At 42.5% G+C, this 17,500-nt stretch overlaps 1 protein-coding gene across 4 annotated transcripts in view; it reads left to right on the top strand.

Moving 5' to 3' along the window:
* The first annotated feature begins 11,680 nt into the window (after positions 1 to 11,680).
* The window catches only part of LOC125033553 (TGF-beta-activated kinase 1 and MAP3K7-binding protein 1-like), a 10,485-nt gene continuing 4,665 nt past the window's right edge, over positions 11,681 to 17,500 (top strand). The window contains exons 1-8 of one of the 4 annotated variants that reach the window (XM_047625156.1): positions 11,681 to 11,742; positions 13,062 to 13,132; positions 13,525 to 13,637; positions 13,768 to 13,937; positions 14,315 to 14,536; positions 14,703 to 14,818; positions 14,962 to 15,068; positions 16,983 to 17,136. In XM_047625156.1, the coding sequence (XP_047481112.1) occupies positions 13,541 to 13,637; positions 13,768 to 13,937; positions 14,315 to 14,536; positions 14,703 to 14,818; positions 14,962 to 15,068; positions 16,983 to 17,136 (866 nt within the window). In that variant the 5' untranslated portion in view covers positions 11,681 to 11,742; positions 13,062 to 13,132; positions 13,525 to 13,540. Of the gene's footprint in view, positions 11,906 to 13,061; positions 13,133 to 13,524; positions 13,638 to 13,767; positions 13,938 to 14,314; positions 14,537 to 14,702; positions 14,819 to 14,961; positions 15,069 to 16,982; positions 17,137 to 17,500 lie in introns of all 4 variants that reach the window. The other 3 variants (XM_047625154.1, XM_047625155.1, XM_047625157.1) reach the window with 3 other exon arrangements.

The raw sequence follows: 17,500 nt of genomic DNA, 5'->3' as shown, positions 1-17,500 counted from the left end.
AAACTTACACACACACACTTAAACTTACACACACACACACACACACACACACACTTACACTTACACTTACACTTACACTTACACACACACACACACACACACACACACACAGACACACACACACACACACACACACACACACACACACGACTCAAATTCAGCACCGGGCAGGATATTAAGGACTTTATCTCAAATCACCGCTGGACCGACAGTGACGTCGACAAAGGGTTCATCAAAGGGATTACTACTGCCTGTTTGGCTGATGCGTCGTCACACCCCGGCGATCCCGCGCAGGTACATTACCGAAGGGTCTACCGATGAGACCGATCACTTCTGGTATTGGCAGCCCTCCCCATCGTTTGACTGAGTGTTTGACAAACCCCTCTCCGGCGGTATGGGAGTCATCTGTGATTCCCACCTGAAGAATTTAAAAATCTGGCTAGTTTTGACGTAAAATCCCTATTTACTAATGTACCCACAGACGAAGCAATTCGAGCAGTCGAGTGGTCACCAGCTCCATAATATATGATGAACTTCCGCTGCCGAAACACAAATCGTGAACCTAGTGAAGTTCGCAAGGGTAGAATGCCAACAGATTGGTGGTCTTGTCACGGTCTCCCCTCTTAAGTGGTCTTGGCCTGTCTTTTCATGGGGACGCTGGAGAGTGATCACTACAGGGATATAATTGGCAGACATTCTACTTAGCTTCGTTACTTAGATGATGTCCTCGTAAGATCGTGCCTAAGGTCTATAAAAGTACTTATATAGACTGCACCACACAGCGGTGCAGCTTGACTCCGTCCACGAGAAAATGCAGTTCACCGTGGAGGAAGAAGAGAATAAGAAATTATTTTTCTGTACACTCTGATCCATCGGGGTGACGACGGTCTACGTTTGTGTGTGTACAAAAACCTACCAATAAAGACGGTTCCTGCTAAACCTCAGAAAGAATGCAAACATGCAAGATCAGACCCTGTATCCACTACTAATTTTCCCATGCTACCACCAATTAACTTTTCCGAGGGGATCAGCAGGCACTTTGGCAGTACAGTAAAATTCGCCGGCACATCGGGTGAAAAAAATACATAATACGAGACAGAAAGCAGGGAACAAACAATCCCGACAGCGCTGTTTATCGCATACCCTGTAGCAACTACGATAAAGCATATTTTGGTGAAACGGGACGTGGTTTCGATCAATGATCGTCGAGCTGATGTCCGTCGCCAGGGGACTTCCAATGCCATGTTGGTGCATATGGATGAAGCTGGACATCAAAGGAAATAGAAGGAAGCAGAATTAATCCACGAAGGATTGAACAAACAGAAAAGGAAAATATGGAAGCTGCATACATCGCGACGGAGAAAAAAATTTAAACATTTCATCGGTCAGCTTCAAATTATCCAAGGTTACCGCAACCATTATACGGGAAACGAGTGGGTCAGCGTCGTCAGGTGGTTTGTCAGCTCAGGTAAGATAAGGATAAGTCAGATATGCGAAGCTGGGCCTCGCCCGGGCTATATCCATGAGGGGAGCCCGGTCTGTGTCGACTAATGCCGACTCGCTAACGTGTGTCAGCTGGTGCTAACTCGGATGAGCTTAGTCCTTACCCGCCGTGGTGACCAGCCACAGCAGTAACCTCCAGGCGACAATTGCAACTTCTCGCGCCTGGGCAGGGCGCGAACCCCTCGGATGAAAGGCCGACACGTTACCACTGTATTAGCCCGGAGGCTCAGCTCAGGTATATTCGAAACCGGTTAAATACATCTCATCTATTGTGAAGATACTAATTCTCACCCATACATTTTCTACATACACGCGCGCGCACACACGCTCTCTCTCTCTCTCTCTCTCTCTCCCCCTCTCTCTCTCTCTCTCTCTCTCTCTCTCTCTCTCTCTCTCTCTCTCTCTCTCTCTCTCTCTCTCTCCCTCTCCCTCTCCCTCTCCCTCTCCCTCTCTCTCCCTCTCTCTCTCTCTCTCTCTCTCTCTCTCTCTCTCTCTCTCTCTCTCTCTCTCTGCCACATCTCTATATATATATGTATACATTTATATATATATATATATATATATGTATACATTTATATATATATATATATATTGCTATGCTAATAGCAATATATATGTGTGTGTGTATATATATATATATATATATATATTGCTATGCTAATAGCAATATATGTGTGTATATATATATATATATATATCCTGTTCTTCCAGGATAACTTTCATTTATATAATCATAATTATGTTATTGCTCCATCATAGGAGAACATAGACATCTATTACCTTCTTGGCTTATGCACCCATGCTGTTTCCTTGGTTTACAGCTACTTAGATCTTAATATCTTAAGCTTAAGGTAACTGGCCATTTCAAATTGCCACTACATTCAGATTTTATTACTCTTGACCTCGTCTAATCTTCCGTGGAGACTTCACGCATACCTCGCGACGTCTAGGCTATAATATGTAATTATTTGGACGGTGTTATTTCATTCACAAGGTTTATTTATGATATAGTGTCAACTTTAACTGCATCGTGTCCCTGCTCCTTCTAAACTGAAACACTCCTCGTTTCTACTTCCTTTTCCTTGAAATCACAAGCTGAGGCGCCATTGCAGTTTTCAATGGGAGGTGGAGAGGACAAGTACTCTCCCCACACCCATCTTACCCGGGGTGCTGTTGGCGGGCCTGGTCTATATTATTGTCGTTCTAAACTACGTGAGAGGAATACTAAGTAATACTTAGTAATGTGTCAAACAAGAGTTTGTAGAAATAAATAAAGTAAACTTACACCCTGGTACGGCTGGAGGTGAAGGTAGCAAACGTGGGAATAGCTTAAAAGTTTATTGAAAAGCAGTGAAGGTGGGCATGAAGGTCTCTGCTGGGTTGGAGCGGGTGTACGTCTCACATACCTACCATTGGCGTCGCTTTTGTTACACTTCTGCATCGATGCCGGGTCAGTACTCTGACTGACGTGCATGAAGTATCTTATTTGATGTCGTGCAAGAGACTGGTGAGCACAATGCAACCGAAGGCTATGGGGATGACCAGGTGTGAGTGCCTCACGTGGCTGGTGTATAGGACAAGATCTCACTAGCATAACAGATGGCTCCAAATCCTTGCGTTCGGTCCAGTAATTTGATATACGCTCATGTACTCCTCATCATTAAAAAAAGGTATGAATGAGAATGAATATCTTCACAATACAAGAGATGATATTCATTCTCATTCATATCTTTTTCTACATTTGTCAACATGCATAGGGTTCGTACTCTTCACCCTTGGGTGCTTCCTCTTCTACCTGCCGGAGGTCCACTCCGCGTTCTTCATCATCAGCAGATTCAGCTGAAGCTGCAGACTACTTTAGGTGGTATGACAGGGCTGGGTACCCTGACAGTGCATCTATAGGTATTTGATATGGGAGGATTACATGAACGTCCTCTCCTTCAGGTTTAGAATGCGGCGGGGGGGGGGGGGGGTGATACCACTGAGTTCCTTGTCGCGGAAGATTTTGATGAGGCCTTTGTGGTCGGTGGCTGGTGTAAGGTTCCTGCAGCCCAGTTCCTTGAGGCACCAGGCGAGGGCGAGGGCTTCTACCTCGAGTGTGATGTAGTTTTCTGCAGCTGTGAGGTGCCTGCTACCACATAGATTCCACCCACCTATGCATCATAGCGGGAATTCCTTAAATATGCAAAAGCGGTTCTGCTGCTTCATGAGGAATTCAATCTCTTGGCGGCTACAGTCAGCTATAGACGTAACTGGTCATAATAATGTAACCCCTCAGTCATTAGCTGAGGTGTTGGTATCCTCTGCCGATTAAAAGTTCAACTAAGTGTACCGACTCTCGTTGACCGACTCCTTTAGAAGCTCCCTGAAGGGTTTCATAATTGTAACTGACAAGAAGGGTGCTACTTGATTTACCTAATCAAACATGACGCGCACATCAGACAATGTGTACTGGGTAGGCATCGTAAACTCTGATGTTCCTGACAAGATCCTTGTTGAGTCGATATTTTTCCCGTTCAAGGACGTATCCTGCAAACACAATGCTCTTTCTGTAGCATGGCTAGTCTCAGGGTCATATTATTCTACATACACTTCAGCAAGAAGTTGTATGCGTGTCAGAATGCTTTAGAGATACTACTATCGTACAATAGTATGTTATTGACACACTTCATCATTCCTGGTATATTGCTGTCAAGGTGCTTGGTAAAAGTGTCCTATGCAGCACAAAGACCTATTGGAATCCCAGAATCTAAATTATCCATAAAGGTTGATAAAGTTGTCAACTATCGGTTTTCCTCATCATGTGGTATTTAATGGTATCAACTAGTTATGAAGGTGTGCTATGACATAGGTGACAAAGGATGGTCGGTATATTGTGTAAGGCCCTGATGTGTTTTGGAAAACATGGTGAAAAGCTACTCGTTTTGTATGCAAAGTAAAAGTCTATGTCCATGCTGCCCTCGCTGGGGTCGGGGGGGGGGGGGGCAGGGAGGCACCGCAAATCTTGCTGGTGAATGCGGTCAGTCAGGCTCCCGTCCTTTGTCTCGACCGTTCCTGAAGAAATACCATGCACTCGAAACGCCTCTGATACTCGATGTAGAATGCCAGGGCTTGAAGTGAAGGCAAATAAACGCGCGCTTGCGTGTAAAAGTTTACTGAAAAGTAAGGACAGGGAGCACGGGCGTCGTTTAATGGTGACAACTGCCGGGTAACTGCCCTCGGTAATGACTCTACTTTGCCACCGAGATGCTGCGTTCGGGTCCACGGATAAAGCTCCTAGACATCAACACAATACCTCAACACTAAATGTTACCAACAATGCTTCTGTTGTTGTGGCGTGAAAGATTGCTCCAGTCGTATATGATTTGAAAGTTGTTATTTTCTAGAACGCAACTTATATCAAGCTCTAATGAGGATTGAGAGAGAACTTTCCAACATGGAAAACTAGCGTTAAGGTCAAAACAGTGACAGGCTACAGGGGTAACAAATGGGGAGGATTAGGTGTACAACAGTGTAGAGACAAATTAGAAGTAAGCCCAAATCTTGCCCTTTATGGATACTCCATAAAAACGACAGTAGACAGAAATAATGTTTTTTTTTTTTTTTTTTTTTTTTTTTTTTTTTTTTTTTGCATTGTGTCCGTTTACCTCATTTGGAGACCCCTTTGGAGAAAAAAATGGGGGCTACACACTCCCATTGCCCCACCAAATGGGAACCTCGATGTTCAAGTGTTTATCTTGGTCCTATTTGCCTGTACTTGTTGATAATGCCCCCATGCTGTTCTTGCCCATAGGATAAGCTTTTATACCATCTTTTAAGATAGTCAAGTTAGATTTCTTAATATTTAAAAAGCTAGAATCCATAATCTGTTTCACTTCATAACAACCATTCTTCATAAGACAAGACAGTTTATCAAATTCAAGATCACACCATTTGAATTACTACTCCAGGCGCCTGCCATGGGGACATCGGGCCATCTCGATGCTTCCCGGTACTGATGTTCTTTGAATACAATGCGGTCCCTGTTTCCCAGTACAGGTGTGCCTTTTCACCTGTGCTGATGACCCTGGAACCTGCAAGGTACCGATGTTCCGGGTATCTTAAAGTGCTAATGTTTATCGGTACCTAGGCTCCCTGATAGCTATGTTTCTTCGAGAAGGAAATAGTATGACACGAAAAAGTATCTGTGGATTTTTGTGAGTACGACTTTATGCTTACATGATGTAAGAAAACAACCGTAGAGAATCACAGTCACAAGGCAGGGTACACCCTATATTCTGATGAATGTAGGGTCATCATCATCATTTTGGGGCTAACGCCGGCAGGGGCGCATAGCCACATCCACCTTTCGTTTCCACCTACGAGGGTCCCTCATGGCGAGCCCCCAGGCAGGGGCCTGGCCCATCTCGAGTTCCTCACGACAGGTTTGATCGATCTGCCCAAGCCACGACCTTCTCGGTCGTCCCACAGGCCTCCTCCATCCAGGGTTGTCTCGGACAGAGACAACCTGATGGGTAGGATCATCCTGCGGGAGTCGAGCCAAGTGGCCATATAGCCTGAGTTGGCGATCACGGATTGTGCAAGTAACAGGTCCTGTACCGATCTCACGGTGCAGCCGTTGGTCCCGCCAACTGTACCCCATGATCCGGCGCAAGGATCTGTTACAAAAGGCATCAAGACGAGATTCCAGAGCACAAGATAGCATCCGAGAATGTAGGGTGTACTCCAGTAATACCAAGAATAACCACAATAATGAAAGAAATCAATGAAGTTTCGACCTTAAACTCTTCACAAGACGGTGAAATCGAAATGGACACTCGAAATAAATTTCTCCTAAGCAAACATAAACGGTAGGATAGACACCAACTTAATTGAAGAAAAAAATGATCAATCAATCAATTTGCAGCCCACATCATCACCACAACAACACTAACTCCACCACGGTCAGCACCACCCAACCACAAAGTATTGGGGCATCTACAGCTTCTTCCAGCCGGTGACAGCATTTATTTTCCTTTCGGCTCACGAAGTAAAAAACACACCTCCGATCGCCAGCCATGTAAGTACATTTTATTTCTTCCCTTTCCATTCTTTCCATGGGTTGAGCTGTATAAAATGTATGTGCAGTTATGCTCACGTTGGTTTTCGCTGGGTAAAAGTGCTAATTGCGTGGATGGAACAGTAACCAATTTTTATGTATATCCTATGATCCCATAACCTCAAACCAGACGACTGACAGGTACCCTGTATCCTGTGGTGACTGTGGCCAAGGAAGCAATTAAAATGACACCCCTGAAATGATCTAGATTTACTTTGTTAGGTAACCTCCCCAAAACCACCAGGAATTGATGAGCTTGATGCGTCGTGTATTCTGCAGTGTGCCAGTAATTTTCATTGGCGAATTACGAGTCACTGAAAATGACTGGCACTCTGTGTAATACACATGACATCAAGCCTCAATTCCTGGTGGTTTTGGGGGGTTACCTAACAAAACTTAGCTAGATAATTTCAGGCGTGTCATTTTAATTGCTCTCTTGGCCACATCCACCATAGGATACCTACCAGTCAACTGGTTTTATGTTAAGGAATGTACATAGGGTTATAGGTTATACATATATACATATATGTATGGCAGAAAAACCCACAGTGCAAAACTAGACTTATTGAAAATGATACTACATTTTAGAAATCCCCCTAGATTCCATCGTCAAGTCTGAAGAGGAAAGGGAGAGGAGGGGGCATAATAGAGATAGAGGTGAGGCAATGCGGTAGCAATGGGCATGTGAGGATAGACGAGGTCATGTCAGAGGATTGGGCTGGCTATGCCCAGGGTGGTCGGCATAAGGGCAGGAGAAAAAAAACACTGTTCAAGTTGAAATTAGGCAGCAATTTGATTAAGGAGGATTCCACAAGTTGGGCAAGTAAGGCAGGCTGTGGGTCCCACAGGGTTGGCGACCGGGGTTATCTATCCTGTCTGCGTCCCGGTGGCTGCCAACCTGGCGTGAGGCTTGTGGGACAAAGCAGACGGGACCCCCGCAGGTGGATTATGGGACCTACAGCTAGCCTGCCCTCGCTATATAGGACAACGTTGGTGGGGGTAGCAGAGGTGGCGTCCACTCGGAGTGACTGCCCGAGGTTAAACCTCAGGCGGGCTGTCAGGGTGGGGACTTGGAACGTCCGCTTTTTGCGAGAGGAGAATTGGTTACCACTACTGTCGAGGGAGTTGAAGCAGCTGAGAGTTGAGGTGGCTGCTCTCTCAGAGGTGAGAAGACCTGGCAGCGGCATGATTAGTGTGGGTGGCTACACCTATTACTGGTCTGCAGCGATAGCCACCATCTCCAGGGAGTAGCCATAGCTATCTACAGCAGACTTCAGCCCTTGGTAGTAGAGGTCACTTCGGTTGATGATTGTATAATGGTATTGAGACTGAAGCTTACATTTGGCTTACATTATTGATGTTTATAAACGTCATGTAAAATAGATGTTTTATGCCAAACTTGCATCTATGACAGACAGCTGTCCTTGGCGAGATTCACATTGTTCTGGGTGACTTCAATGCAGTATCTGGTTGCAATCGAGCTGGCTATGAGATGTCTTTCAGTCTGCATGGCTCATGCTGGCGGCGAGAATAGCCTCCTTTTCTGGAACTTAGCTAGGTCCCAAAAAATAAGGATTTCTGGCCCTTGGTATCAGCGCTCTGACCCGCATCGTTGGACCTGTTACAGCAATGCAGGTACCAAGGACATCGTCCACATCCTCGTTAGTACTCACTGGAGGATCCTCCAGAACTGTAGGGTATATCAGAGCGCTGAGTTCTGTGGAACTAATCATAGATTAGTTGTCACTACTTTCTGAGTCCACTTCACAGTTCCCCGTCGTTCCATTGATCATCCTAAGGTGTTTCATGTGGACAGATTGAGGGAGAATAAGAGTGACCAAGGGTTTGCTGAAGCTATCTCTGGTCGTTTTGCAGCACTCAGGGGCCTGACACACCCTTCTGTGGGACACCTTCAAGTGTGAAACGCTCAATGTAGCTCTAAAATCGATTGGTGAATGCCCAAGAGCAAGACAGAATTTCATTCCGCCACAGATGCTTGTGCGGCTCGACTGTCAAGGGATCGCGTGCGCAGGACTAGGTCAGTGCCTAGAAGGGACAAGAAACAGTTTATCAGGAATCTTGCAGAGCATGTCGAAATCCATTTCCTAGTAAATGACTTTCGCCCTGCCTACCAAGCTCTGATAAAACTGAACTCCAGGCCTTCCTCACAGACGACCAGAGATCACTCAGCAAGTGGCCAGATCATCTCAGATCCTGTTAGGGTGTTGGGCCGTTGGGGTGAGTATTTTGAGCAATTGTACCAGATTGATCCACCAACAATTAACTTGGATGTGGATAGTGTCGAGATTCCTTTGCCAGATCCACCCATCAGCGAGGATCCACCCTTCGTCACTGAAGTCAGGGGGCGATCTCCAAGCTGAAGAGTGGTAAAACAGCAGGTGTCTGCGGTAGAATGGTACCATTCCCCCTGACCTGATGATTGGTGTGGTCATCCCTCTCTGGAAGGGGAAAGGGGATTGATGGCACTGCAGGAATCACCAAGGCATTACACTATTCTGTATACCAGGCAAGGTAACAGAGACGTAACATGACAGAGACTACCTGCTGAGGCACCAGAGGCCGGAGCAATCTGGATTCACTCCTGGTTAGTTCACGTTGAGTCACTGTAGAGCGCCGACGTGAGTTCGGGCATGGGCTGCTTGTAGCTTACATCGACCTCAAGAAGGCGGTTGATACGGTGCATCAAGAATCACTTTGGGGGGTCCTGAGACTAAGAGAATTTCCAACAGGGATTATTGGATTAATAGCAAGCCTGTATATTGGTACTGAAAGTGTGGTGGGGGCCTGTCGAGTGAGACAAGGCTAAGTTCTTGCACCAACACTTTTCAACACTTGCATGGACTGGACACTGGGTAGAGCTACTGTCCAAAGTCACTGTGGAGCAACTCTGGGCGATATCAAGGTTATTGACCTTGACTTTCCTAATATTGCTATTCTATCTGAGTCTCTGGAAAAACTGGTGGTGGCTCTTGATGCATTTAGCAATGAAGCGAAGCCCCTGGGGTTAAAGGTCTCCTGGACCAAGACCAAGATCCAGGACTTTGGGGGCCTGCTTGGAGATCCCGTTCAATCGATATGCGCCTGCGGTGGGGACACTGGGGTCATAGAGAGCTTTATATACCATGGTAGTGCAGTTCATGACTCCGGGCTGTCAGACCAGGAAGTCAGCAGACGGACTGGCTTGGCAGTATTAGGAGATGCCGGTACCTGTGCAGAAGGACTAAGCTACGAGTCTTCAAGGCCCTGATACTGCCAGTTTTGCTACACGGTAGTGAAGCCTGGACGCTATCTTATGCCTTGGAATCTCGTCTTGATGCCTTTTGTAACAGGCCCTTGTGCCGGATCATGGGGTACAGTTGGCGGGACCATGTGTCCAACCAACGGTTACACCGTGAAACTGGCACAGGACTTGTAACTTGCACAATCCGCGTTCGCCAACTCAGGCTATACGGCCACCTGGCTCGTTTCCTACAGGATGATCCTACCCACCAGGTTGTCTCTGTTCGATACAACCTTGGGTGGAGGAGGCCCATGGGACGACCTAGGAAGTGGTGGCTTGGGCAGATCGATCAAACTCTGTGGCGGATTTAGGGGGGGGGGGGCAACTGAGGGCAGTTGCCCCCCCCCCCCCCCTCGCTGCTCTGTAACTGGTCTGGCGCCCCCTGTTGGAAGTGCGGCACCCCTTTTCTATGAAATGACATTTGATATACTGCCGGAGGAACCTCATGGGCTTCATCATTCTCGGATCATCCAAAAACGAAACATATAATCGGCAATTATCATTCTCACTGTCAAATCATTATAAAACATAGAATGACAGTCTTTCACTGTTGAGATAGTGGCAGGGTATAAAGATTAGCATGGCTAAAACTTTCCATAAACAAATTTTAAACCACTCAAAGTGAGCATTACCTACGGTGTAAACTAAATTGATTCCCTACAGCAACATAGTGATGGTACAATATCAGTCAATTACCGAAGGTTTATAAGCGCCCCCCTTTATCAACTGCCCCCCCCTTCAGAATAGTGCTGGATCCGCCCCTGAACACCTGTCGTGAAGAGTTGCGATGGACCGAGCCCCTGCCTGGCGGCTCGCCTTGAGAGGTCTGGGTGGAAACGAAGGGTGGATGCGGCTATGTGGCTATGATGAATGATGATATGTGTGTGTGTGTGTGTGTGTGTGTGTGTGTGTGTGTGTGTGTGTGTGCGTGTGTGTGCGCGCGTGCGTATGCACACACACACACACACACACACACACATATATGTATATATATATATATATATATATATATATATATATATATATATATATATACATATATAAATGTAAAGGAAAACAGCCACAGTAAGAAGTGAATATATATCTTACTGTGGCTGTTTTTTTTCATTCTTTGTGTAGACGTTACTGTGTTTGTGTTTGTGTCGATATATATATATGTATGTATGTATGTGTGTGTATATATGTATATATATATATCTGTGTTTGTGTGTGTGTCTATTTTTTCTTTCTATCTATCTATATACATATATGTATATATACAGACATATATATACATAACCATCAATTTCAGTATCTATCAATCTATCTATCTATCTGTCTATCTATCTATCTATCTATCTATCTATCTATCTATCTATCTATAGTATATATATATATATAATCTATATGTGTGTGTGTGTGTGTGTGTGTGTGTGTGTGTGTGTGTGTGTGTGTGTGTGTAGACATACATACACTGTATTATAATATATTATGATTTAGTTATTTAAACTTGGATTAACATATCTAGTTGAAATTGTCAGTTCTAGTGTTGATGTATATGTATATGTTGAGCCGCATGACAAAAAAAAATATGTCTGTTTACGTTTAGAATGGTTTTCTTCGTTCTTTTTCGGACGAACAGTTAATTGAGGTTCCAGGTCTAATGAGAACGTTAATTTATATATAATAACCAAATTCTTCTCTTATTAATATTACGAAAATATTCAAAAGAACTAAAGGCAGATTTACACATATATATATATTTTTAAAAATTCTCGGATGAACACCTCTTGAAGTATCATTTCCTAAGTTCCGGACGAGATGTAATGAGGACGAGGCTGTGCAAATTTTTCCTCCTTTTGTGTGTATTAACAACAGTCTGTTTTGTTCTCTGCTCTTAGTTCTCCTTGTTCATGCATCGTAGGAGTGGCGTGGAATAAGAGAAAGGTGGATTATTGGAAAAAATAAGGAGAATAGTAGATATGAAAATACAGCATTTATTTTCGTGATTTGGGCAATGCAAGGTGAGATCTCATTAGTAGTATGATGTGATGAAACTCACTCTTTCAGGCACTTTGATTCGATATTTAATATTGACTTTTGACATTGGCTTGTTGAAATGAGTCTCTGAAATTAGTTCAGTTTAATTTTGTTTGGTTCTGACCTGTATATTTAGATGTAGTGCTTTGCGTGCTGATTCATCATTAGGTAGTTTACAAATAAGAAAGGTCTAAAAGACGTCCATGTTACTGGATTTTCCACCTATTGGCGCTTAGGTAGTGGCTAATTACCCTCTCATGTGAAGTCCATCAGGATGAGCTCATGGACGGCCTTTGTCACGATCATGGACTGCCTTTGTCATTACTAGGATAATGGTACTGTGGTGCTGTCAGTTAGACTTCTGATTGTAGGCCATCCATTAAGGATTGCTAGAAGGCTCAAGTGAGTTTGAATAGAACATATCTGATATGATTGTAATATTTGGCTGTATTTGTGATAAGTAACATTGCACTAATGGATGTACTTTTATATTTCTTTTAAGTAGAAGGGTTACAATAATCATTAAAAGGTTTAAAGTAACTGTTACTACAATATGCAAAGCGATAACCCTGTAAATTATTAGCCCCAGTTAACCCCAGTAGAAAAGTTTCATTGCTACCCCAACTGATATCTGTGTAGAACATATGCTCTAGAACTATTTATTTTCCTAATATGACAATTTCTTCTCAGAGATAACACACTATACAGATCTAAAAGTTAAGAGATATTACATGGTTTTAGTATTCTGATTTATAGATTTTATATAAGTTTCATTTTAATGTTCTTAATAAGGCATCCTTGATTTATATACTTAAAATACACAGGTCATCCTTATTTTCAAAACATGCATTGTCCCAGAACACATTTTTTTTTTTTTTTTTTCCAAAGGATTCAGTCCCAGAGACCATAAGATGAAACAGCCACAATAAAAATGCTAATATGTAACATTTCACCTCCCAGCAAACAGCAAAACTAAAGTAGCAGTCATGGTTTAGCATTTCCCGTATCACTGTTGGTGCACTTCATTCCATCTTTGCACATGTTACTGTGTTTGTGTTTTTATTCAAATACCTGTACCTTAGTTTATTTCAATCTAGTTGTAGGGTGTGGTTCCCCATTAAGATCATGTCTGTGTTTCAGCTTGTAGTAGGTGGGGTCAGACCCAGTTCGCCTTGGAGAGCAGTAACCAGAATATATCTGTTTACAGGAAGGTAGGCTCTCAGTTCTTAAATTTGCACTCCCCAGACACTTATGTGCCTTGTAATATATAGCCTATTGGTAAAACTTATTATTTTCAGAGTGAACTTTAAAGTCAACAGCAGACTTTTGTATAAATGACAACAGTGATTACCTATGTGTGCTAAATTTTCAGAAGTCATAGTGTGGTTTATTAAACAAGGTCTTATCCAAAGTACTGTTTTAGTCCATTATTTAAAAGAGCAGATTTTTTTCCCCAGCACAAGATGGCAGTGAAATACCTATATTTTATGTTAAGTTTTTACATTGATTATAATATCTTTGTGTTTTTTATTGAATTACACAATTTATTTAAATGTCACACAGCAATATTTTGTTTTTGAACTGATATATTTTGTTTCTGTAGGTCTGATTAGGAGACAATGCCTTCACAGGCTATCAAACCAACTTCTCTTGGGATGACAGGAATGAGGAACAATGACACCTGGACTGATGGACTCCCAATCTGCAAATTGTCAGGTATTTTTATTTTTGTAGGTTTTACCAGTTGAATACATGATATGTAATTTACTTAACCATACCAATTTTTTCTTACATTTCTTATGATATCTAAGAAAATAGAATTCAGACTAGAGGATATGCTCGACAGGTGTGGGGATGTCAGCCAACCAGATGTATCGGGAAGATGGAACACCATGCTCGGAACATGAATATGAGGACCGCAGCATTCACTTTTGTCTTGACCGCGAAAATCACACTTACCTCTATGGGGTCTTTGATGGCCATGATGGAGCCAAGGCAGCATACTTTGCATCCCAGGTTAGGTATCACATGTTTAGTTTAGTAATAGACTGGTCATTATATCATGAATTTCTTTGGTTATTAGAGATGATAATATCCTTAAGAGTGGAAATCCTATTTTCAAAGGAAACTGTCAATTTACAGTGTTATTACACATCCAGTGATTTGGACCATGTTAGACATCCTCACAAGGGGAAATCAAGTGAGGTTACATAGGTCTACTAATTGATTCCTTGGTGGCTGAGGACTTGTTAAGCTATGTATGGTTCATAAAACAAAACTACAGTGAACATGTTTGTCCCTGGTAGCAATGGGTCAGGCCAATATCTCAAAACTTAAAAAAAAAAATATTTGTGATTTTCCTTTCCATTCATTTGAAAAAATAATAATTGCAGAGGATGCCTGCGGAATTGAGTTTTGAGCAGTTGACAGGAAAAACAACAGAAGAAGAGGTAAAAGAAGTGTTTAGAGAAGCTTTCCTCTCAGTTGAGAATGCTTTCTTAGAATCCATTGATCCGAGAATTGCAGAACGTACCCAGCTGTTGGACAAAATCCCTGATGGAATGTCACAGTTTGAAGCTGCTCAGAAATTCCCAGAAACATTTAGCAGGCTTCAGGTAAGAACTGATTTTGACAGAATTTCATACCATACTCCAGTTATTTGATTTTCATATTCTGAATTAATGTTCATGAACTAATGGAGAAAGAAAGAGGCAGTATTATGAGATTGTTCAAAGAAATATCCCCTTTTCTTCATTTCTTTTTTTTTTCTTCTTTTTTAAGGCATTAGACCAGGAAATAAGAGGAGGGACAACAGCAGTTGTAGCGCTGATACATGCAAAAACATTGTATGTTGGCAATGTTGGTGATTCGAGGGCTCTCCTTTGTAAGAAAGATAGGTGTGTATATGGAAATTTGTGTGTTACTCATTATTATTATTATTTTTATTTTCAAGATTGATTGGTAATTTCCTTTAAATAAGTTGCTCTTTATATTTGTTTGTTTTAGGTGATTAAACAACATCGTTTTTAATTGGTATTAGGTCTGGTGTATTAAAAGTGAAGCAACTTACAGCTGACCACACAACTAGTAGTCATGATGAATTGCAGCGTTTGGAATCGCTCAATTTGACAGCAAGCAAAATTCGAGGTAAAAGCAAGTTTTTGTTTCTTTTCTTTTTCTTCTCCCTTTTTTTCTGACTGTGTGATTCTTTTGCATAGGTAGAAGAAATTACACTGGTCAAAATTTGGTATGTAGTATTACATAGTTACTACTTACAGTTACTACCAAGTTTTGAGATGCCCTTGTTTGTTATATCTCAAGCATTTGGCTAGAGACGCATATATTATTTATTTGTATCAGAAATTACACAAATAAACAATGTATGTATCTCTAGCCAAACACTTTCAAAGTTTCAGACATAATCTGATGATATCATTATAAACTTTGCTAGAGCATTTAACCACATGGAGTAGAAAATCGTTTTGTCATAGTTTCTAGAACAGATAAGTTCTCTCTCTTTCTCTATATCTGTTTTCTGTCTCTCTCTCTGTCACTCTCTCTCTGTCTCTCTCTGTCTCTCTCTCTCTGTCTCTCTCTGTCTCTCTCTCTCTGTCTCTCTCTCTCTGTCTCTCTCTCTCTCTCTCTGTCTCTCTCTCTCTCTCTCTGTCTCTCTCTCTCTCTCTCTCTCTCTGTCTCTCTCTCTCTCTCTCTCTCTCTCTCTCTCTCTCTCTCTCTCTCTCTCTCTCTCTCTCTCTCTCTCTCTCTCTCTCTCTCTCTCTCTCCCTCTCTCTCCCTCTCTCTCCTCTCTCTCTCCCTCCTGCCCCCCCCCTCTCTCTCTCTCTCTCTCTCTCTCTCTCTCTCTCTCTCTCTCTCTCTCTCTCTCTCTCTCTCTCTGTCTCTCTCTCTCTCTCTCTCTCTCTCTCTCTCTCTCTCTCTCTCTCTCTCTCTCTCTCTCTCTCTCTCTCTCTCTCTCTCTCTCTGTCTCTCTCTCTCTCTGTCTCTCTCTCTCTGTCTCTCTCTCTCTCTCTCTCTCTGTCTCTCTCTCTCTGTCTCTCTCTCTCTGTCTCTCTCTCTCTCTCTCTCTCTGTCTCTCTCTCTCTGTCTCTCTCTCTCTCTGTCTCTCTCTCTCTCTCTCTCTCTCTCTCTCTCTCTCTCTCTCTCTCTCTCTCTCTCTCTCTCTCTCTCTCTCTCTCTCTCTCTCTCTCTCTCTCTGTCTCTCTCTCTCTCTCTCTCTCTCTCTCTCTCTCTCTCTCTCTCTCTCTCTCTCTCTCTCTCTCTCTCTCTCTCTCTCTCTCTCCCTCTCTCTCCTCTCTCTCTCCCTCCTGCCCCCCCCCCCCCTCTCTCTCTCTCTCTCTCTCTCTCTCTCTCTCTCTCTCTCTCTCTCTCTCTCTCTCTCTCTCTCTCTCTCTCTCTCTCTCTCTCTCTCTCTCTCTCTCTCTCTCTCTCTCTCTCTCCCCCACCTTCCCACCCCACCCCTTCCCATGAAGTTGATGAGTCTGAATCATTTTTTTCATTTTGAGGGGTACTTTTGAATGTAACATTTTGTTTTCCTGTGTGGACAGAAGTATACATATGCTAAACATTAATTGGGCATTTTTCCTTCCTTACATATAAAAAGACTCATGGGCAAATGAAAAATGATTTGTTAAGTGCAAATGGATGTGCCAAACCTATTGAATTTTAATAGTTGTATCACCTAAGTGAGGGTCCTGTCATTGTCATTATTTAGAATAATTTATTCCCATCCAGCATGTAAGTAGATATTTTGTTTTTGGATATTATTTATAAACAGGTTAATTGCAAATAGCTGGAAGAGATGTATATATTGTCTTTGAAAACATATATCTAAGGATAGATGAGAAGTGGGTATGTATTAATGTGAGCATGTGAGGGACCTTTAGGTTTTACTTCTAGTTAATTTGACCAGTTGAAGCATTATTGTAAATAATAACTTAAAAAATATTCTGTTTGATGTTTTTAACAAGAGTATACATCAAACTGTCAGGTTACAGTTACGTTTGCAAATGACCAAAGTTAAAACTTCTTTCTTTCTTTTTTTAGGAGCAAAGCTTGGAAACCATGAGTTAACAAGGTGTATTGGAAACTACTTCATGAAAGGAGGTTACTCAGAATTTGACATCCTCAGTTCAGCAACAGCAGAGCCTGTCATTGCAGAACCATACATTACATTCATGCCTATTGATGAATCCTGCAGGTAAGCCTACCTGGAAAATATTAAAAATCATTGGACAGAGCAAGGAAGTATAGAAGAAATGTGTTTTTTTTTTTGTCCAAAACCTGTGTTTGTTTGCTTAGTAGGGTGCAAAGTTCCTGAAACCCCAATGCTCTTAGGCTAATTTTCTTCCCTTTTCTGTTAAAAATGAGAAGAAATTTGTCCATGTTAGTATCTTAAAGGTTATACCCCCAGAATATACATGAGTGCACATCCTCATATGAGTTCTGTTCTGACTGTTTGATTGGATTTCAGTTTTGATGTAAATTAGATATAATATACATATACCATTGTAGCACTTTTTAACCCAACTTATTTTTTTTGATAGACATTTGTAAGGTTCTGT

Source organism: Penaeus chinensis, chromosome 16 (assembly GCF_019202785.1).
Source record: "Penaeus chinensis breed Huanghai No. 1 chromosome 16, ASM1920278v2, whole genome shotgun sequence".
In the NCBI taxonomy this organism is placed as follows: Eukaryota; Metazoa; Arthropoda; class Malacostraca; order Decapoda; family Penaeidae; genus Penaeus; species Penaeus chinensis.
This window is presented reverse-complemented; position numbering and strand designations above follow the sequence as displayed.